The 20,183-nt window shown below is 43.5% G+C and overlaps 2 protein-coding genes across 4 annotated transcripts in view; both read left to right on the forward strand.

Annotated features, from left to right (window-relative positions):
- Nucleotides 1–10,949, forward strand: part of RFX7 (regulatory factor X7) — a 50,671-nt gene extending 39,722 nt beyond the window's left edge. For both annotated transcript variants that reach the window (XM_042875868.1, XM_042875869.1), the window contains exons 8-9: nucleotides 2,590–2,885; nucleotides 3,790–10,949. In XM_042875868.1, the coding sequence (XP_042731802.1) occupies nucleotides 2,590–2,885; nucleotides 3,790–7,092 (3,599 nt within the window). In that variant the 3' untranslated portion in view covers nucleotides 7,093–10,949. The remainder of the gene's footprint in view (nucleotides 1–2,589; nucleotides 2,886–3,789) is intronic.
- A 6,099-nt stretch (nucleotides 10,950–17,048) lies between these two features.
- The window catches only part of NEDD4 (NEDD4 E3 ubiquitin protein ligase), a 50,548-nt gene continuing 47,413 nt past the window's right edge, over nucleotides 17,049–20,183 (forward strand). For both annotated transcript variants that reach the window (XM_042875790.1, XM_042875791.1), the window contains exon 1: nucleotides 17,049–17,126. In XM_042875790.1, the coding sequence (XP_042731724.1) occupies nucleotides 17,082–17,126 (45 nt within the window). In that variant the 5' untranslated portion in view covers nucleotides 17,049–17,081. The remainder of the gene's footprint in view (nucleotides 17,127–20,183) is intronic.

Genomic DNA, 20,183 nt, shown 5'->3' on the forward strand with positions numbered 1-20,183 from the left:
AGAGTGGTTTCAGGTTTATTTTGTGATGTTAGCCTTTCGTGCTCTGAGATTTACTTTGTGTCACTGTCGTCTGTCTGACAGACTTTAGCTGCCGTTTAGATTCACATTAATAGTCCTGTTTTAAAGACTGGGGTATGAATGCCTTACAAAACAGAATTGTGTTTCTTGAACTGCTCACTACCTGAGGGAGGGGAGGTCTCATCTGGCCTTGAAGTGACGATATAACAACAGTCAGTCTGAACCATAGGTTATCTGGGGTCTGGTCACTTAGAAGACTTTGGAAACCCGATTACTTCTCTAGAAGTGCTTACAGTTGAGTAAACACCTTAGCAACTGAGAAATTGAAGCAAGAAATCCTATGTCAAGTAAATAATTAATGAAATGAATCTGAGTGTTCTTGTTCAAATCAGTTTTCTAGCTTATGTTCTCTGAGGTAATGAAAAGTAGGAGTTAATCTGTGAGTGTAAGCAGTCAGAACTTGGGTCCATCCTGTCCCATTCCTATCAGCATCTGCTGCACCAAAGGCAGGAAGGTGTGTGCAGTGCAGTGTCAGTAGCTGACCGGTGATTCCTGGGAGACAGCCTGCAGTAATTGCATGTGGAAATTGGATGGAAAAACCTGTCTTCCCAAACTGATTCTGTGGTTTTCTCCAATTCCTCTGTTGAGGACGTGGGTATTATAAAGCACTCAAAGGAATTGCTAGTTTTCAGTATGTGAGTAATTGTAGTGAGTTGTGCACTTCATCTGTGTTTTGGGGCCAGTACAGTGGGGCTTTGTAGTCATGGTGCTGATGTAGCTGTGTTTCTCTGATAGCTTGTCTTAATCTGGAAACAATTTTCTGTTTCCTTTTTCTCTAGAGCAGGTTTTCCTACCAGCATTTCTGGTATGTTAGATGCAAATTTTCCTGACATGTTTGATCTGTGTCAGGCAGTAACACCACCACATCAGTGTTTGTTTAAATTCTTCATCTTAAAAGTAAGGGTTTGAGGGGCTCTGAGAGCCCCTCTGAGAAAGAAGGGCCTTCTGCAGTCAGTTGTGTGACAGATTCCAGCACTTGACTTCAAGGTAAAGAGAGGGGTTTATTTGCTACATTAGAGGAATACCTGTTGTGTTCAGTCTCTGAAAAAGCTTGCACGTGATGTCATTTTTACATCTACTTTTACATTCCCATCGTTCTCAGAATTAGTTATTTAATCACTTATAGATATTTTGTGTGTGTGTGGCCCTTTACAACAGTGAAAAATAGGAAAATTCACATGTACAACATCTTACTCCAACTTCCCTCAGAGGAGTTCTGCTCAGGGCTATTTAGGAAAATGTGTTTGAACCAAGGCAAATCTATTGGCTCGAGACTGGAACTTCAAATGGAGACTGATGGCCAGGGCTGAAGATTGGATCATGCTGGATCACTTTCTTCCTCCTTATGATTTTTTTTTTCCAGCTTGGAACTGACAGGTGATGGTGACAGTTCTTGATTGTCATTGCTTTTCTTCTTTGGCTGCCAGGAGGAAATCTGGATATATGTATAACTCTCTGACTCATGTAGCTTCCCTCCCTTTACTCCTTCAGAAGAAGCTGGTGCTTCCAGGAAGTGGGCAGTTATTTCCAGTGAATCCCTGGGGAGCTTGGAGTGCGTTGTGGGCAGTCATTTCAGGAGAGGTTCTATGGTCTAGAATGGCAAATAAGATATTTGCATTCCTCATTATTGCAAGAACTACAACGTCACTGTCTATTAGCTGTGAGGGGAAAAAAAAAAAGCTTTTAATCTCAAATGTAAGGCTGTGGATTTTTTGTGTGTTTTTTTTTTTTTTTTTTTAATAATTCAATATTCAGCCCACATAGGTCACTTATTTGCCAGTAATTGCAATACACTGGGGCATTTCACTGCTCTGTGAAGAAGGAATTGAAAGCATAAAGTGGAGATGTTGCAGTGCTCAGGCTCTCTTGGTACATGCAGGCTGCTGCTGGTAGGGTGGACTACCAGAAGGCAGTTGCTGAACACATACTGGGTATCTAAACACAAATAATTGCCCTTCAAATGGTTCCGATTGATTGTTTTTCTCCCTTGTCACTTCTCTTCTTGACTTCTTTCACTGTTCACAGACTGCATGTGATCCATTCTGGCATTAGATGCAGATATCATCTTTTCAGAGCTGCTACTTTGTGACACAAAGGCTTTCTGGAAATATTTTAAAACTGCTTTCAGTGCAGATAGCAAAACAAAAACGTGGTAGATAATGAATTTTAAAGGTTCATCTGAAACATATCCACTGCCCTCTACTGTCAGTTAAATGAAATGCATTGGTTTTAGATTTTGCTGAAACAAAAGTTGTTTGGGATTACTAGAAACAAGATGCCAGTACTTAGCAGCTAGCATGCAACTTGCTTAACAGAGAGAGACTTTGCCTCAAATGTGGAAAGAAACTGAAACACTGAGGAGAGCTGAGTATGAGATGCTCTCATGGGTGAGATGTTTACTGAATGGTTGTGGAAATGCCTGCCATGTGTCTGTGCAGCTGGGTACAGATGTGGCACTACAGCAGACAGGGAATATGTTGTTATAATTAATTCTTCTTCTTTTATATTCAGGAATAAAAGGGATCCCCCAGCCCTCAGCTTTTATACCTACTGCTGAAAGCAATTCCTTTCAACCACAAGTGAAAACTCTGTCATCTCCTGTTGATGCCAAGCAGCAGCTGCAGCGTAAGATCCAGAAGAAGCAGCAAGAACAGAAACTGCAGTCTCCTTTGCCAGGAGAGTCTCCAGCCAAGAAAACAGAAGGCACCACAACCAATGGTGTAACTAGTATATCTAATGGAAGTCCTGCAATTCTCTCTCCTCAGCCTATCGGCATTGTTGTGGCAGCTGTCCCCAGCCCAATACCGGTAATTCTCCAGCAGTTCTCTTGAGAAATCAACTTAGGAAAGGACTGAAAATGGCCCCTAGCTAAGCAGTGGTGTCAGTGGGATGAAAATATGGTTTCTGTTCAGATTTGAATCCCTTGGTTCTTTTCTGTCTCAGTGACTGGTATAACAGTATGACTGAATTAGGAATAAGAGGCAGCAGAATTCTGATCACATCGTATTGGCTAAGTTCATCTTCGAAGTCAACGACAAAGGAATTTCAGCTAGCAGTAATTTAGATCATGTAGGAATAATTACTCTTGAGATGAATTTAACCAGATGGGAAAGTCTACAGGTCACGTGGGTCACTGAGCCATCTCATTTAGAATCCAAATTGATTTGCATTGGTCTGGTGGATTTAGTGACAGCAACAATTTTAATTTTGCGTGGAATTTGTAGTGTGGGACTGCCTTGTCTTTTAGACACAGAAAACAAGACTGGGAGGAAGGTTATTTGTTCTTAGGACATTAGCTGTATTGTTTATTTCAGTAGATAAAGGCTATTAATACATACATAAATATAAAAATCAGTAGTTTTGAACACATCCTCTGTTTATCCTTTGTATTTCTGTCTTTGGTGCTACTTAGTGAAGAACTACATGAGAATAACCCTTTCATTAGTAGAAGAGCAGAGTAATGTGTAGACCGGTGCCTTAAAGGCCTACCTTAAAAATGGAATCCTCATATCTACCAGCTGTAGGCAGACATATCACTTGTCTTGCATGCAGTCAGAGAGCTTGCTTTGTTTTGAAATGACATTTGCTGGTGTAGAGACTTTGGTGTGTTGAGTTGTGTTGTCCTTAATCTTTGAAACGCGTGGAGTGGTCTGTGGATTTTCAGGACTTCCTTGCTTCATTGCCACACCATTTCTTTTTCTCTCTAAACAGGTGCCAAGGACCAGGCAGTTGGTGACATCTCCAAGTCCTATGGGATCATCTGACAACAAGGTCCTGCCACTCAATGTTCAGGTGGTCACTCAGCACATGCAATCAGTCAAGCAGTCACCAAAGACTCCCCAGAACGTTCCTGCCAGCCCAGTTGGTGACCGCTCTGCCCGACATCGCTACCCACAGATCTTACCGAAGCCAGCAAATACCAGTGCTCTCACCATCCGCTCTCCCACAACGGTGCTTTTTACCAGTAGCCCAATCAAGACTGTTGTGCCAGCTCCACACGTGAATTCCTTAAATGTGGTAAAAATGACAGCAATATCTCTGGCCCCCAGCAGCAGCAGCGTGCCCGTCAAACAGACACCTTCAGTTAATAGTAGTGCAGGAGCAGTGGAAGAAGGGAGGACTACTCCACAGATCAAAAATGGTTCTGTTGTTTCACTTCAGTCTCCAGGATCCAAGCCTAGCACTGTTGTAGCTGCATCTGCAGTTGAGATCAAAATGGAACCAGAAGGACTGCTGGATGAGAACCCAGTACAGGGCCAGGAGAGCTCTGACACATCTAAATCCATAAAGGCAACCCCTGACCTGCCTCCTGCTCAACAGATTAATTTTGAGGTTGCAACTGTGAAGGTTTCAGCTGATGGTGTCGTGGAGGCAAAACCAGTTAAGGGCTGTGATCAGGGAGCTGAAGAAGCAGGGACCAAATACAAGATGCAGTCCAATGAGATCACACCAGTTTCTTCAGCAGGCAATAATCAAAGCACTCTAAAGCTCTCTATTGCCAGTCACAACTTGTCCAGCACCAGCATTGATTCACTTCCTCCTGGTGAGTCTTCAATTAAAGACAAAATGTGCACTAAAAGTCCAAGAAAGAGACAGCCCTCTACGCTTCAGGATTCCCAGGTACCACCTGTCAAGAAACCACTGGTGGGGCAGCTTTCAGCTGGTAATGCTGAGGAGAGTCCAAAAGCAAACAGTGTTACGAAGGTTCCAAAGGTTGTATCATTAGCTAACAGTGACAGTACCACACTTGTTCAAGTTTCCAGCAAGGTACCTGTAAATGTACCTGTACCTTCTGCAGCTCCAGCAGACTTAGTGACAGACTGTTCTTTGAGCACTGATTTAAATACCAGTGATTCTACTTTAGAACAGCAGCTTGCATCAGCATCATCTCCAGATATAAAAGTGAAATTGGAAGGAAACATGTTTATTATAGAAAGTGATTCAAAATCTGATGGCAGCTTTAACCCAAACGCGTGGCACCATATCACCAAAACTTCTGATTTTGCATCTGTGAATTGTGAACAGCAGCAAGATATCAGTGTTATGACTATTGCAGGACACTCTGGCTCTAGTGACTTACAGGAGACTGCATGGGAGCCAGTGCACTGTGAGGGTATACAGCAGGATGTGTACAACCAGCAGTTACAGAGCCAGATCCAGGACTCTTCCTTGGGTCAAATACAAGCACAGTCTTCAAATCAGTTACCTCTGCAGTCTGAGCTGAAAGAATTTGAACATACAGTCCCTCAGTCAAATGAAAACTTCTTTTCATTTGATGATGACCTAACCCAGGACAGCATTGTGGAGGAGCTGGTGCTCATGGAGGAGCAGATGTCAATGAATAATTCTCATGCTTACGGTGGCTGTCTAGGAATGGCACTTCAGAGTCAGACAGCAGCTCAAGGAGCTCCTGTGTCATCGCACCCGAGCAGCACACATTTTTACCATTCGATCCATAACAGCACTCCAATTCATACTCCCACTCCCACCCCTACCCCGACTCCCACCCCTACCCCGACTCCAACGCCCACCTCTGAAATGATTGCTGGATCTCAGAACGTGTCACGCGAGAGCCCCTGTTCCAGGCTGGCTCAGACGACTCCTGTGGACAGTGCTCTAGGAAGCAGCCGGCACACACCCATTGGCACGCCACATTCAAACTGCAGCAGTAGTGTTCCTCCGAGTCCTGTGGAATGCCGAAACCCATTTGCATTTACTCCCATAAGCTCCAGTATGGCTTACCACGATGCCAGCATTGTTTCAAGCAGCCCTGTGAAGCCAATGCAGCGGCCTATGGCTACCCACCCTGACAAAACCAAACTTGAGTGGATGAATAACGGGTACAGTGGCGTTAGCAATTCGTCGGTTGCAAACCACGGCATCCTTACAAGCTACCAGGAGCTAGTGGAGGATCGCTTCAGGAAACCTCATGCTTTTGCAGTTCCTGGCCAGTCGTACCAATCTCAGCCACGCCACCACGACACTCACTTTGGTCGTGTGACTCCTGTTTCACCTGTGCAGCACCAGGCAGCTCCCGTAAGTAGCGCCACCAAGCAGGAGGGCTTTGCAGTTCCTGCTCCTCTGGACAACAAAGGAGTCAGTTCCTCTCTCAATAACAGTCTGAGATGCCGGAGCGTGAGCCCTGCTGTCCACCGTCAGCGCAATCTCAGTGGGAGCACCGTTTACCCCGTTTCCAATATACCACGCTCCAACCTGGCGCCTTTTGGAAGTCCAGTGACTCCTGAAGTTCACAATGTATTTAGTAATATCCATGCAGACACTAATGCCAATAATATAGCGCAGAGAAGCCAGTCAGTCCCATTGACTGTGATGATGCAGACGGCCTTCCCATCTCTTCAGAAACAAACAAACGCTAAAAAAATAACCAATGTGTTGTTAAACAAACTCGATTCTGATAGCGATGATGCGGTGAGGGGTTTGGGAATGAACAACATGCCCTCAAATTACACGGCCAGGATGAATCTCACTCAGATTTTAGAGACGTCCACTGCTTTTCCTAGTGCCAACCCGCAAAATATGATCAATTCCAGCACTTCAATTTATGAATTCCAAACACCAAATTACCTCACTAAAAGCAGCACCGATCAGATCAGTTTTTCTTCTGGAGATAACCAAGCACAATCAGACATCGGAGAGCAGCAATTAGATTTTAGCAGCACTGTAAAAGACCTTTTAGGGGAGGACAGTCTGCCAACAAACCAGCAGCTGGTGAATCAGGTGGCATCAGATCTCAGCGTTACATCTGTCTTTTCCAGCGACATCAGGTTGTCTTCCGAACTCTCAGGCAGCATTAACGATCTGAACACTTTAGACACAAATCTACTGTTTGATCCAGGTCGTCAGCAGGGACAAGACGATGATGCTACACTGGAGGAATTAAAAAACGACCCCTTGTTTCAACAAATTTGCAATGAATCCATGAACTCAATTAATACATCAGGTTTTGAGTGGATGGAGAGCAAGGATCATCCTGCTGTTGAAATGTTGGGTTAATATTGTTTTATAGTATGTATGTAGCACACTGTATGTGAAAGACAGACGTGTCGTATTTGTCTTAATGGAAGTGCCTCCTGCAGCAGAAACACTTGCTATGTATTGTGGCATTTAAAACAAACAAAAAAAAAAGTTTGCTGTACCAGTTGCTCATTCTTCAGCAGAGAAAGGGCAGTCTTACCAATTTCAAAACAAATCTCTGAAGGTGATTGGGCTATCAAAGAGCCAGTATTACGTTTTTAAATTTGATAGTGTTTCCCATTCAGCATTTCTCGTTGTAGTAAAGAAGTGGTTAACAGCTAGCAACAAGAGCTCTGGTTGAGGCAGCGGGGGGGTTTTGAGTTGAGCTCATAGGTAGGCTTCCCATACTAAGTATTGCTCGTTTCTTCTAAGTACGTGATTCATACTGACCTTTGTCTGAAATGCAGGGTGCCTGCAGGTGTGTAGGGGATGGGCAGTGGATACAAGTGAACCAGGGGGCACGCAGCACAGGTGCCTGATCACTGTGTAGCTATGGTGAGTACTGCCTGGTGGTGAACTGGGGCCATTTGTATCTCTAGAGAGACGCAGAGGTAGAAAAAATGACAGGAAACGGGCGTGATCAAGGAAAAAGAAAGGTGCACTAATTTTTTATTTAAGAGAAAGAGATCTGTGTGGTTATTTTGTCCATTAATGTTTCTGACATTGTACTTGATGCTTTAGTTCTCACTTCAGTGCTTTTATATCAGGCAAAATTGCTGAGAAAAGATTTTAGCGCTGAGGTTTAATCTAGGCATAACACCTTATTTTAAAATGATAGGTACTATTTAATTATTTATCGAAGCTAGAGAAGTGATGTGATATCTTCCCTCTTTTTTTAAAAAGGAGCTGCTGGAGCTCATTGAAATACTATTTTTAAAGATTCGTTTTTAAGTTTGCTCTTTTCTAACAGTGGAGAGTATAGGAAGATGTTCTTTCCTCTATATTTCAGTAGGTTGAGCCTGTCTTGCTCTCTTTTAAATAAAAGATGATTAAAATATTATAAAATGTGGTGGATCTAAAAATATTTTGTATACAGCCATAATACTGCCAGGCACTTTATAGATGTGATCTCCTTTTGGATAAAATTTATTTTAAAAGTGCTTACTGGTTTTAGAAGCCTGAATTCAATTTTCACTGAATGATTTGAGAGGACTGATGAATCTAATTTTTGTTACATGTCCTTAGCTACCCCCTTTGAAAATGGAATTTAAACTTCTAACTCACCAGTTTACTTAAACCAAAAAAAAAAAAGGCCTTTTGTTTTATCAGCATGGCACGAGTCTGATGATGAAGAGAGAGGTGTTTGACCAGCCATGGCCCTGATGCTAGAAAGAGGACTTGCAGAATCAAGCTGTTAAGAAATAGTTGTTCTGAGAATGCTACAGTACCATCTCTTAAGCTTAGTATAAAATTGGTTATTTCTCTTGAGAACTGACAAACTGAAAGCAGAGCAGAAGACATTTTCCTCTCTTGCATTCCTCCTTTGAATAAGAGGTCATGAATTTATGAATGGGAAGGCACAAGAAGCCCCCCTAGATTTATTAAGGAGTAGATGCTCAGATTATTATTTGTTTTTAATTTCTGTTTTTTAAAGTGACTTAGCGGTCATTTGTTTCTTCACTTTTTGCTAAGGACTTGATCTCAGTCCTGATTAATTTTTTTGGCGGTGCTGACCTGAATTGTGCTGCTGCATTGTCACTTCAGGTGCTGGTGTATCATGCCTTCTCTTGCTCTTGCCCTGATCGACCACCAGTCTGTGGCTGCTTCTTCGGGGACAAAACTGTTGTGACAAACTGTAGCGCCTTACAGGGAGCGTGAGTTCACTGTGTTTGCATCGGAAATTTTGCTGCTTTTGCTTAGGAAAAGACGTGGAGAGTTTGGGTTGCTCCTTGAAGCATAGGGATATGCAATGGTGTGGGTTAAGTCACCCTTTTAAGTTAGTTAAGGAAGAGGTTAGGAATCTAAAAACTGCATAGTAGGGTTCTTTTAGGTGTCTACAGTAAGGCTGGAACCATTTTTCCTTTAGGCACAAGTTGCCAGTGGCTGGGCTTGAGTTGCATGCCTGTCCACGGCCTTTAGCCAGAGGTGGGCTCACCATCCTCTTGCCTTGTTGACTTGGCTGGGTCTGAGACACGCTCAGCGCTTCTTTTGTCTGACCCTGTGTGAAGTGCCGGTGAATATGTGAACCCTGCTTTCCAGTGTGGAGGGGGAGGACTCGAGCTCCATCTGTGCTGTGGCAGTCTGCACCATGTGCTGGCCTGGCCCCATGTTGCTGAGACTGACGTGGGCTTGGTGTAAACAAGTTCTCACCTAACTTTTTTCACTACTTTTTCAGAACATTTCTCACTAAAACAAGAGTAGATTTGAAGCTGATGCTCTCTAAATTATGCAGCCGTCACCAAAGGTTTTTAAAGTACCTTTTACATTGTTTTTAAATACAAGCATTACTTTGAACCTAACAAGTGATTTAATTAGCAGGAATATTCTGTGATCAGTGGATTTAAAGCAAATATATATTTAATTGAAGAAGTGTTCTATTCGGTAAGGGTTCTTTCAAGTGAAATCCAAGGCACAGACACGGCTTTGTGCATTGGTATGAGTCCTTTTAGCAGTGTTTTTGTGTTGGTGTTATAACTGATATTCTATGAGGTCCCTGTATTTAGTGCTTGTTAGTTCTTTACATTGAGACAGAGCACGTCTGCACACCAAAGTATGCAATACCCAAAGGAAGATTCCATGATCTTAGCGAATGGAAGCCTGTCTGTCAGATACTCCAGAACAAAGAAGATGAGACAGTTCTGACCCCTTGTTTACATAATTGGCTTCCAAATAAGACGATAGATACTTTTGATAGCAGTTTTTGCTAAAATATACAAACTAGTGAACTTGTACACTGTGTACAGTATTGCAGCAAACACTTTAAAATTGGTTGGTTAGTCCAGCAAACTATCTGGGTTCATGTATTGCACTAATATTCTGTTGAACCTGTGGCAGGCACGTTCCTTAGGATAAATGCAACAAATACGGCCAACAGATTTAAATAAAATAATAAATAAACAAAAAAACCCACAAAAAATAAAACGGAAAAAAATCTAATGTGTTTCATTATTAAAAGGCAAAATGTCATTAAAAGTGACAGGTGAAATTGTCTTATGTAGCAATGTGCATTGATCTCAATGAGATATTTCTATTTCTTATTCTCTTAAATGAGAATATTACAGCAGGAAAAATCAAGTTTAGTTTGCTTCACCATGTTAATACATGATCACAAAATGTGCATGAGTGTTAATGACTTAATCTTGTACAGTACTAGATATATTCCTGTAACCACTTTTTTTTATTCTTTGCTGTATTGAAGCTGGTTCGGTGTTAACCAGGTGAGCATAGTTATTCACAAGTTACTTACTTTTTTATGTTAACTAATTCAGCTTAGTTATTGTTGAATATGTTCCTTTTTTGGATTCTTTTTTATTGTTCGGGTGTTGAAAGATATTTTTGCATCATTTTATCATGATAAGAATTCATGAAGTAAATAATTTGCAAATAATTGCAATAAGCACTGACTTCTGAACTGAAAAGAAGGAAAGCGTTTCTTGTGCAGTGCATCCAAGGTTCATATAATAATCTTGTACTATACCGTGCTTTATTAACTGCACCCTAAGGAAAAAATAAATCCCTGTACTACATTTTCATTAAATGCAGGAAATCCAGTTTTCCCTCTCTCCCGCAGTGTTTCGTTGTCTGTTGTACTGCTGAAACTACAGTAGTTGAATATTGCAGTAGCATTTCAGTTATTTTTTTTATTGAAAGTGCTCAAAAATTGTTTTTTAAATGTTTTCAAAAATAAAAACATTTTATATTAAAATGACTTCTAGATTATTTTCTTTATGTGAGAAACGTATGTGAAGGCGGGCCTGAAACAGTTCTGATCACAGCTGTGGAGTTGTGTTGACCTGAGCCCAGCCACAAGTTTAAAGCTGAGCGTGCATGTGAGTCTTGAAAACCTTGTGCAGTCTGTGCTCTCAGAATGATCTTCTCTTCAGAGAGTTTTGTTAGCTTTATGCCCCACTTCTGCAGCCATGCCTTTTTAGTTACTCATATGGCAACACTATTACATTTGGGGAGGAAAAAAACACCAGTGTCACCTTTCAGTTGAATCTGAGTTGAAATTTACCAGCAAATGTGAAAACAGTATTTTGGTTGAGAACCCTAGAACACAGTAGCGATAGCTGTGCTACTTCTGTGTAGCTCCTCAGTATTACAGGCATCCCCATGTGGATGCTGATCTGAGTGTTAGTTTCATGTCTGGATGGTGAATTTTGCTGCCCATCTTTTAGTAAATATGAGTGTTTTTATACATACATGTGTACATACATACACACACACACATGGATATCCACAAGTGAAGCAAAGCTAGTTCGGTCAAAAGAGAACTGAGAACATGACAGATTTGCTTAAAAAATGTACAGTGCTGAACACTTAGAACCCAGAGGTTACAGAACCAGAGAATGTTCTTAATAGATGATGATATTCCTGGTACATGCGTTGAATATTCTACAGCTACCCTCCCAGTGACATAAGTGCTCACACCGGGTTGCCTGGGAACATCTACACATCCAACTGCTTTGTCGTGGCTGCTGCTGAGTCAGTTCTCCCTGAGCTTGCCTACCTGTTTGCTATATCTGGTAGTACTTCAGCTCAGCATTTATTAAAAACTTCCATTTTTGGCCTTGTAGCTCGTTTTTATTGTCATCTTTTTAATAAACTGCTGCTTCTCAAAGTCTTTTTAGTTATTATCATTGAAACTTTGTCTATCTGTAACAGTAAATCACATGATGCAAATTACAATCAAGTTTTCAGTGAACCTGAAGCTGCTGTGGTCACTGCAGCCTTCCTCGGGTAGCTGAAAGCCTGTCCCTATAGATCTCTGCTTCTCAGCATGTTTATTTCATAGTTATTGGACTTCCTCTTCTCAAATATCCTTGTTTTCTCAGAACTGACAAAAAACACAACTCTACAACTGTATTCTATTATAAACTCCCCAATTAGAACTCACTCATCAATTCCTTTCTCCAACAAAAATACTCTCAAGTCTTCAACTTGCCTTCTCCATATCAGTACTTCAACAGGATACTTGTTCCAAGGGCTGTGATAACTAGTTCCCAGAGTCAGTTCTGGCTTGTCCTGAGACAAGAGGGGGCATTCTGAAATGCGTTGTTGAAAAAGCTGTGTATAAGGAATTACTATTTCTGGCTGGGACAAAGCACTTTCTGTTTAACACTGCTTTGAAAATCAAAACAATCTCTCTTTACGTACACAGAAGAGGGGAGTCAAAGCTCTGGTGTCCAAGAGGCCTTGTTCAGATAGATATTCTTGTGCTAACGGAATAACAAAAAACTACTCCAACAAGGATTACTTGTGGAAAGAAAAGAGAGGAGTAAAGACAGGAGAGCATGAGCACACATCCATTCAGAAAAGTAGCTTCCTCTGATCTTAGCAGTGTTTTAGCTACTAGCAGAACATATCTAGTGTGACTAGTGCACATGCACACACGATGATGATCTCAAGGTACTTAAAGAAAAACCCAAACACGTTATGTCCAGAAAGTTCTTACTTCTGTAACGCTATGGAAGGCTGAGCTGTGGCATAAATAGCCACAAGGATTGCGTTAACCATGGGATCACTGGTGATGAATTAAGCTGAGAATGGTGACAGCAGTTGACTGGTGCTCAGCAGCTCCATGTTTCTGTTCTGGCAGCTTCTCCCTCTCCAGCTGAAAACAGAAAAATAACATCTCAGTGGTGGTGATTCAGACAAGTGTTTACCGCTTGGTTCAAATGCATGTGCACAAAATGAATATATCTTTCCACCTCCTCTACAGTTACTACTATGCAGGTTTGCTCATCAATCCAGAGACATTTCTAATTGCTTGTAAACTTCTGAGCCGGTCACAGAAATGAGGAACAACGTTTTTTGCTGCACACCTTTCCCTTCTTATATCCACCCCTCACTCCATCGAGAGCTGTAGATGTCAGCAGCTCTCTGAGGGGACGGAGATCTCTGCAGGGGCGATGGCGTCACTGCTTTGCCATCATAGCAGCTGTGAAACAGTGGGACACCTCCACTGGTGCATTTTTATATGTGGCATGCAGGCTGTAGTTCATCGCTGGTGAAAATGCACAGCTAATGGTGGTGGTGACTGTTGAAAAAGTCTTTTGTCGCTGAGAATTTGCTCTAACAAACAGTGCTATTGTGTTCTTTGTATCTGTTGTAGTTTCCATGGAAATAGACAGGAGGCATTACTTTCAGAGCAACCTGACCTACCCAGTTAGAATGCAATGCAAGCACAATAGTCAGTCTGGGGCCATTTTATCAGACTGAAGTTCTCGCTTTCAAAATGCAAGCTTTCATCTTATCATTATCAGTGTTGCATCATGCTATCACGGTGTTTGAAATCTATTATCTAGCACGTATTTGCAATTAACTGTTTAGCTGAGAAGAATGTTAGGTTTGGGGCTCTAAACTCTCTGCATTAGTTGTCTTAGTGAGTCACTGCCACCATAGTTGAGAAACTGAGACTTCGATGCTCTCAACAGGTATTTACTTAGCTTAGTCACAGCAGTGACTCACTTGCGATATGTATTTTTTCTGTTAATTCCCTCCTGCATGTAGTTTTCCACTTACCTGTCACTGTGACACCACGACTGGATCATCATCATAACATTTCCTATTATATGACTCAGTAGAACAAAAGATAATAGGACAAAAATCTAAATGTGTATCGTTTGCATATGGGTGTTTTGTTTTGTAAGTGCAATAAAATTACCTCTAATTCCTTTGGTTTAAAGCAAGAGCAATGAAGGTAATTTACCTAACTTGATTTAAAATGCCTTAGAGCAAACCCGTATCCTGTACTGAATAATCCAGGATATACCTTGATGTCACTTATTGTCCTAGCTTTTATAACTTAACCATGACCACTGTTCACATATATTCTTAAGCTAAAGGTTGTTTTATTATGATAACCCCTTGGAAATCTGAAACAAATCTTCTTTTACAACCTCATTTCCTGCTTAACAACAAAAACAGCTTTATGTTTGTTTTTTCTTCAAAGCAGTTCAGTATTAGAATGTACAGATGTGTTTAGATCATAAAAGGATTTAGTGTGAAGAAAGAAGCAAACTAAACATTGTAAATGTAAATACAATTCTGACCATACCTTTGGTCTGTCAGTCTAGATGCTATCATCTAAGAGAGGGAAAATGAAATTCCTTTTTTCTTTTTTTTTTTTTTAATCTTTAAATCTTTCAGGTCAATTAATGCTAATTTAGATGGCAGCAGAAGTCACATTTCTTTGTTACCAGATGAGAACTCACCATTGGGATGGTGTAATGAGATTAAATATTCATATGTTTTTAATGGTCTTGATAAACAGATAAAGCATTCCATTGCACTTAGATGATCCAAATGCAGGGTTATTCTGTGCAGCCGACAATAAATTATTTGTAAAAAGAAAAGGAACATCTCTCAGAAGAGTTCTCTTCCCCTAATAGTCTGTAATTGCACAAGATCATAAAATATTAAATGCTGGAGATATCTTATATGAGAACTCAATGTTTGTTAACAAACATTGCATTTTATTTTCTTGTCTTTTTAAGTAAGGGAATATTCTTTAACTTAAGTTTATTCTCTTTTAAGTGACTTGATATTGAAGATTCCTGATTACTCTGAAAACACACACAGATCTTAACTCAGCATATGGGTACCTCTGGGTAGCAAACCAAGCCCAAGCCACATGATAGCAGGCCTCTGCTGATGGCCTTGTTTTCCAACTGTGCTATAACTTCAGTTCTGGACAATCTATGGTCTTTTCATGGAAACAAAATAAAACTATATATAGTATTAAAAAAACCATATGACTTAAAAAAATGGAGTGTGCAAATGCCCTGCTGTAAATTTCGGAAGGGGCGTTGTTTCATCTTGAAATGATAGGTTACTCAGAAGTTAATGTTTGAGTTTTGATGTTTTACAGAAAGAATGTGCTAATGAACTATTCACAAGCAATGCCTTCGTTCAGTAACACCTCGGGTGTGCTTCTGGTGTGTAGAAAAGGTGGGACTGAGACTGCAGAGACACAGTGCAGAGCTCAGCCACACGACAGCAATGTTGTAATAACCACTTTATACGAAAAAATAAAATAGTATATTTTATTAGACTAACTGATTTAATTTTGAAAAAATCCCATAAAATTCTGGGAGTGTCTGACATGGTTTGTGTTCTCTAACCGAGTAAAAGGCAGAATTGCAAAAAGAATCATGCCTGACAGCCACAAACCCATGTGGTTTTTCTAGCATGCTGTAGGAAGTTTCTTAATCAACACTAGGTTCAACCATACAGCACTAGCTCTTCACAGAGTGACCTGGAGATTGTGCCTGCTATCAGTTAGGTGGGTTGTCCTTGCTCAGTCACCCAGGAACTATTTAAATTTGGACAAGCCTCAAGTTTTGCTATGAAGGGGTATTGTAAGGAAAGTGAATGGAACTGGATTGAAGGATTGCATGTCTGGAGGCCTCACCCAGAAACAGGAGGGGCTCTTTCTTTTGAATTACCCAGAAGAATATCTGGGTCTTTTTTTTTCCAAATGGTACTAGCTGGTCTAATAGGAGATATGGTTCTCCACAGTGTCCTTCATTAGATCATCTTGACAAAGGATAGCTGTCTGAAAGCCATCTTGTCTGGCTCTCACCAGTTTAAGTGCACTCATACCATCTTTAATAAATAATGCCCCACATTCACTTTGAGACATGCATAATATGATGTTGGCAGGAACAGATCTTTGCTCACTTTCTCAGCTGGTAAACTGGGAGGACAACCCACCCTGCAGATAAACAGACAAGAAGAAGCTGCAAGCCAGGGACCAAGGACCATCAAGATCCAACCCCCAACTGATCCTGGTGAATTCTGGTGAACTAGGATTTCACAGAATGTAACCGATGCATGAAATGCCTTGTTTCCTGAAATAGAAGACACAACTGACCGTGAGGATCAGCGACTGCATATCCTCTAGAGCTAACCAACTAGAGCTGAAGACTTGCTATCCCCAGAACAACAGATGCTTTGTTCAGGGCTGCCTGCCAAGCCCAGGTGTGACCATAGGCAGGGCCTGGCAGCACCAGGGAACATTTCTCACCAGGGTGCCTGGCTTGATGCCTCGCACAGTTCTGGTAAGAGCAGCATGAATTCAGGCCTCTTACCACGTTTTGGAAGCAGGTCCTTCAAACGGCAGCTGGGGAACTGCTGAGGGGCACAGGGTGCTCCTAGGGCTGCCTGCACGCTGTCAGTAACAACAGCTGCATCCTCCCTCACTGACACGCTGATAACAGCCACAGATCTTCCTTCTGAGGCAGCACGAGGCCTTTACATCGTGGCTGTCTGCCTCCACACCGGCCACGGCAGCTCGCTTTGCCACTTGGCCTCTCTCTCTGCCCGGCCATGACGCCAGCCTAGCTCCCTCACAGCGGGCCTTTCCTTCCGCCAGGCCCCAGAGAAGGCCGCTCCGTCACCGCGGTGCGCGGGATCTGCACCTCAATGCAATTTTCTTCTTCGTTCCTCGAGAATCTCTGCAGTTCTATTTGTTAACGCAAACGGTCCCCTGGGATGCAAAAAGGCACGTGACAGGGATAGCGGGCACGCTCCAGACAAACGCCGCGCTCCGCGCACGCGGAGGCCGATCCCACAGGACGCCCCGAGGCACACGAGCCCCGGAGCCCGCGCGCCCCCGCAGCCGCACGGCGCGCGTCTCCGGGCGGGGCGCAGCGGGAAGACCAATGGGGCGCCGCCGTCTTCCTCCTCTGCGCCAATCAGCGCGGGGCGGGAGGCCGGAGGGGAGGGGTGCGCGCGAGGCGGGGGCGGGCCGGCAGCGCGGGAGGGCCGGGGGCGGGGCGCGGCCGTGGCGGGCGGTGCGCGGCATGGCGGCCTCTCCCGCGGAGGTGTTCGGGCTGCCCGGAGAGGAGGTGAGGCCCGCGGGACGCCCGGCTCTGTGCGGGGCGGGCGGCGGCCGAGGAGGGGGGCGGAGACGTGCCCACGGGGAGCCCGCGGAGCCGGGTGGACGGGGGTCCCTTCGGGGCGGTGGCTTCCGGCCACGGGCCGCGGTGGGCTGAGGGAGGGAGAGAACGGGCGGGCGGGGGCCGCGGCCCGCGGGCGGGACGGGATTCGGCGCGGTGCCGCCCAGTGGCGGGGCGGTGTCCTGGGGCGGCTCTCCTCGGCTACCGGGCCGCGCGCGAAGGCGGCGCCGGGTCCCGGCCGCGGCTTTGTTCGTGGCCGCCGGGCGCCGCGGGGAACTTGGTGCCGGCGCGTCGGGAAGATGCGGCGCCGCCGGTGCTGAACGCGGCGCGGGAGGCTGGGAGCCGAGCCGTGCGCTGCCGCGCGGTGCTTCCAAGAGTTCCGCCGTGCGGGCCGGACCGCCCGGAGGCGTTATCCGTACTGTGCTGTAGTGATGTGTCTGATTCTGCGCTGTTTCAGAGCAGTAGCTACGGACCTCTCATAGATCTCTTGTTTTCCTCTTAGGATTGCAGTTGCGCTGGAATAGCGCTAGAGAATTGCCACGGCGTGCTGCGGGGCTGCGCTGCCCTCTGCTCTCTTAATGGTTGCCAGGGACGTGGAGGCCATCTAGCTGGGCTGACAGCGCAGCCCTCAGGCGCTCTGTTTCAGCTCTACTCCAGTAAATGTTGCTCATCTTGGGCGTTTTTTAGCCACCCTTGTTAAGGGGAAGGTTTTTGGAAGCTGGCATTTTCCCATCTTTCGTATGTTTCTTGGAACACAGACTGGGTTTGGGGAGGGGGACAGAGTTCGGGTATATAACAAATTCATCGGATCCATCCTTGCCCATGATTCAAAAGCTTAGCTAAACCTCTTCAACTTACAAATGCCCTTTGGGAAATGTCCTTTGTTTATCATAAGGGACTTTCTGAGTAGCTCTCATGTATGATTCTGCATGCACAGTTCAGAGTGAATGACCCTGGGGCTATAGAAAACCTGCAGCTTGCTGCTTTGGCCCTGGGCACTGGCATGGAGCCTCGGCTTCGTATCTTTCTGTGTTTTGTTGTTGGCTGGTTTGTGCTTAATGCAGAATTGCTAATACGATGTTGCTGGCACAAATAAAATGATGATGAAGAATCTGGGCTCCAAAGGAAGCTGTAATTGAGGCTTTTGTGCGCACCTGCTTATTTATAACGTGGTAGCAATATTATTAATATTGTGCTGTCAGTTTGGCATTAGAATATGGATGTCTGAATTTCAGTGCCTAAATCTAGCAGTTCTTCATTGCTCTGGTTCAGTTTTCTGTAAAATGAGTATTTGTCTCTGTTACTCGCAGGACTTCTTGTGATTCACTAGGGTAGTGAAATGGTGAGCACTAAAAGGTCCATGTTAAAAACTAATAGTTCTGTATTCAGAGCTGGATTTTAACACTGCATGGGAAATGACATCTGGGATCAGGTGTTGAAAAAGGAAAAAAGGAGAAAATAGGGAATAGCAGGTGTCTCAGAAGTCTGTGTCCTTTGAAGGTCTAACAGCATTAGTGTGCAGCACAGGATAAAATACCCACATTATTTTAAAAATTATCTTATATTGTAGGAGTACAGAAAGTAGAAGAAAAAAAGGTAAATTAGCAAATTATACTCCCTCTACACCTTGCCTGAGTATAGAAAACTAAAGGGCATTAAGAGCACTTAAAACGATTACTTTTTCTCATCTCATTAATTCTAAAAGAGGAAAGCAGTGCCCTGTGTGTGCACACCTTCTTCCCCCCTGCCCATTACCTAATGCTGGCTCAGCACTGCTGCTGTTTTGCTCTCTCACATGAGTGGTGACAGGTTTTTTTGACTGTGTTCCTAATAATTATTTGTATGTTAATAATTTATATGTTAGAGTCCTTATATGGTAGAGCTCTTGGTTTGACTTTATTTCGCACAGCTCTTCTTATATTACCTAAAAAGCATGATGATGTGAAGCTAGGCAATACGCAGCTCAAAAAAAGCAAACTACATTTGATCTGTTTTGAGGATTAAAGCAGTAGTGGCAGCTTTACAGGCAAAACCACGTCTCTCTTGTGCCTGTTTGTCACTTTACCAGTCACCAGAAAGCTGCCCTCTGTGGGATGTTGTCTTCTGCATATCACTAAAGGCTTATTTTACACGTACATCATTTCTTTCTGGAAAATTTGAGGTATCTTCAAAAGGAATATAAAGGTACACTACTGGTGCATTTTATGAGTGCTGAGTTTGCTGGTGAACTGAATGTCTTGGCTATACTCCTTATCTTCTGCACTTCTGCAAGCCTGTCACCACAACCCATGTGGTACTGCTGTATTTCAGAGGTGACAACAGGATCTTCTTGCCTACAGCAGTTTGCTACGTGTGCTCTCTGTGGGAGTACTTGGTCACTCTTACATTGGCTTCTTCAAAAAGTCTGCCTAGCAGCCCAGCGGATGCTGCTGTTCTGCATGAACAGTCCTAGCTTTAGGGTTTCTTCACAGCTCTGTGAGTTTCATCTGTAGAGGTATACTGAAAATGTCAAAAGTTGGATCAGAGATTAAAATAGGAAAACAAATGAACTGCACTTGACTTATCTCTTATGTGAGAACGTTGTTTGTTGATTTGGGGACCTCTGGTGCGGTGATCAGCTGACTGAACTGGCAGAAAATCGTCTGGCAGGATGAGGTGAGTTCCATTCTGTCAGTTCAGCAGCTTGAAGAGTTGCATGGAAGGATCTGTTGCATCCTAAAACTGGTACAAAGGAGATGATACTAGGATTTGGGAGCAGGTATGCCATGGGATTGTTGTATCCGGGCATGTTGAGGGCCTGCTGATCGTTAGAGTCACCTGGCTTGGGAAGGAAGAGCTGCTGCTGGCCCTGGCACTGAGCTTGGCTGCTGCAGGGTGGTTGGAGTGTGCACGGATGTGGTTTGCTGTGTGGCATTCCAGAGCCTCTCAGCTCAACTGAGATCAGCAGAGCCTGGTCATCAGTGTGCGGGGAGGAGAGATCAGATGGTCATCCTGCAGACAGCCCTC

The sequence above is a fragment of the Lagopus leucura genome, unplaced genomic scaffold (assembly GCF_019238085.1).
Source record: "Lagopus leucura isolate 7727_CA_CO unplaced genomic scaffold, USGS_WTPT01 Super-Scaffold_100015, whole genome shotgun sequence".
In the NCBI taxonomy this organism is placed as follows: Eukaryota; Metazoa; Chordata; class Aves; order Galliformes; family Phasianidae; genus Lagopus; species Lagopus leucura.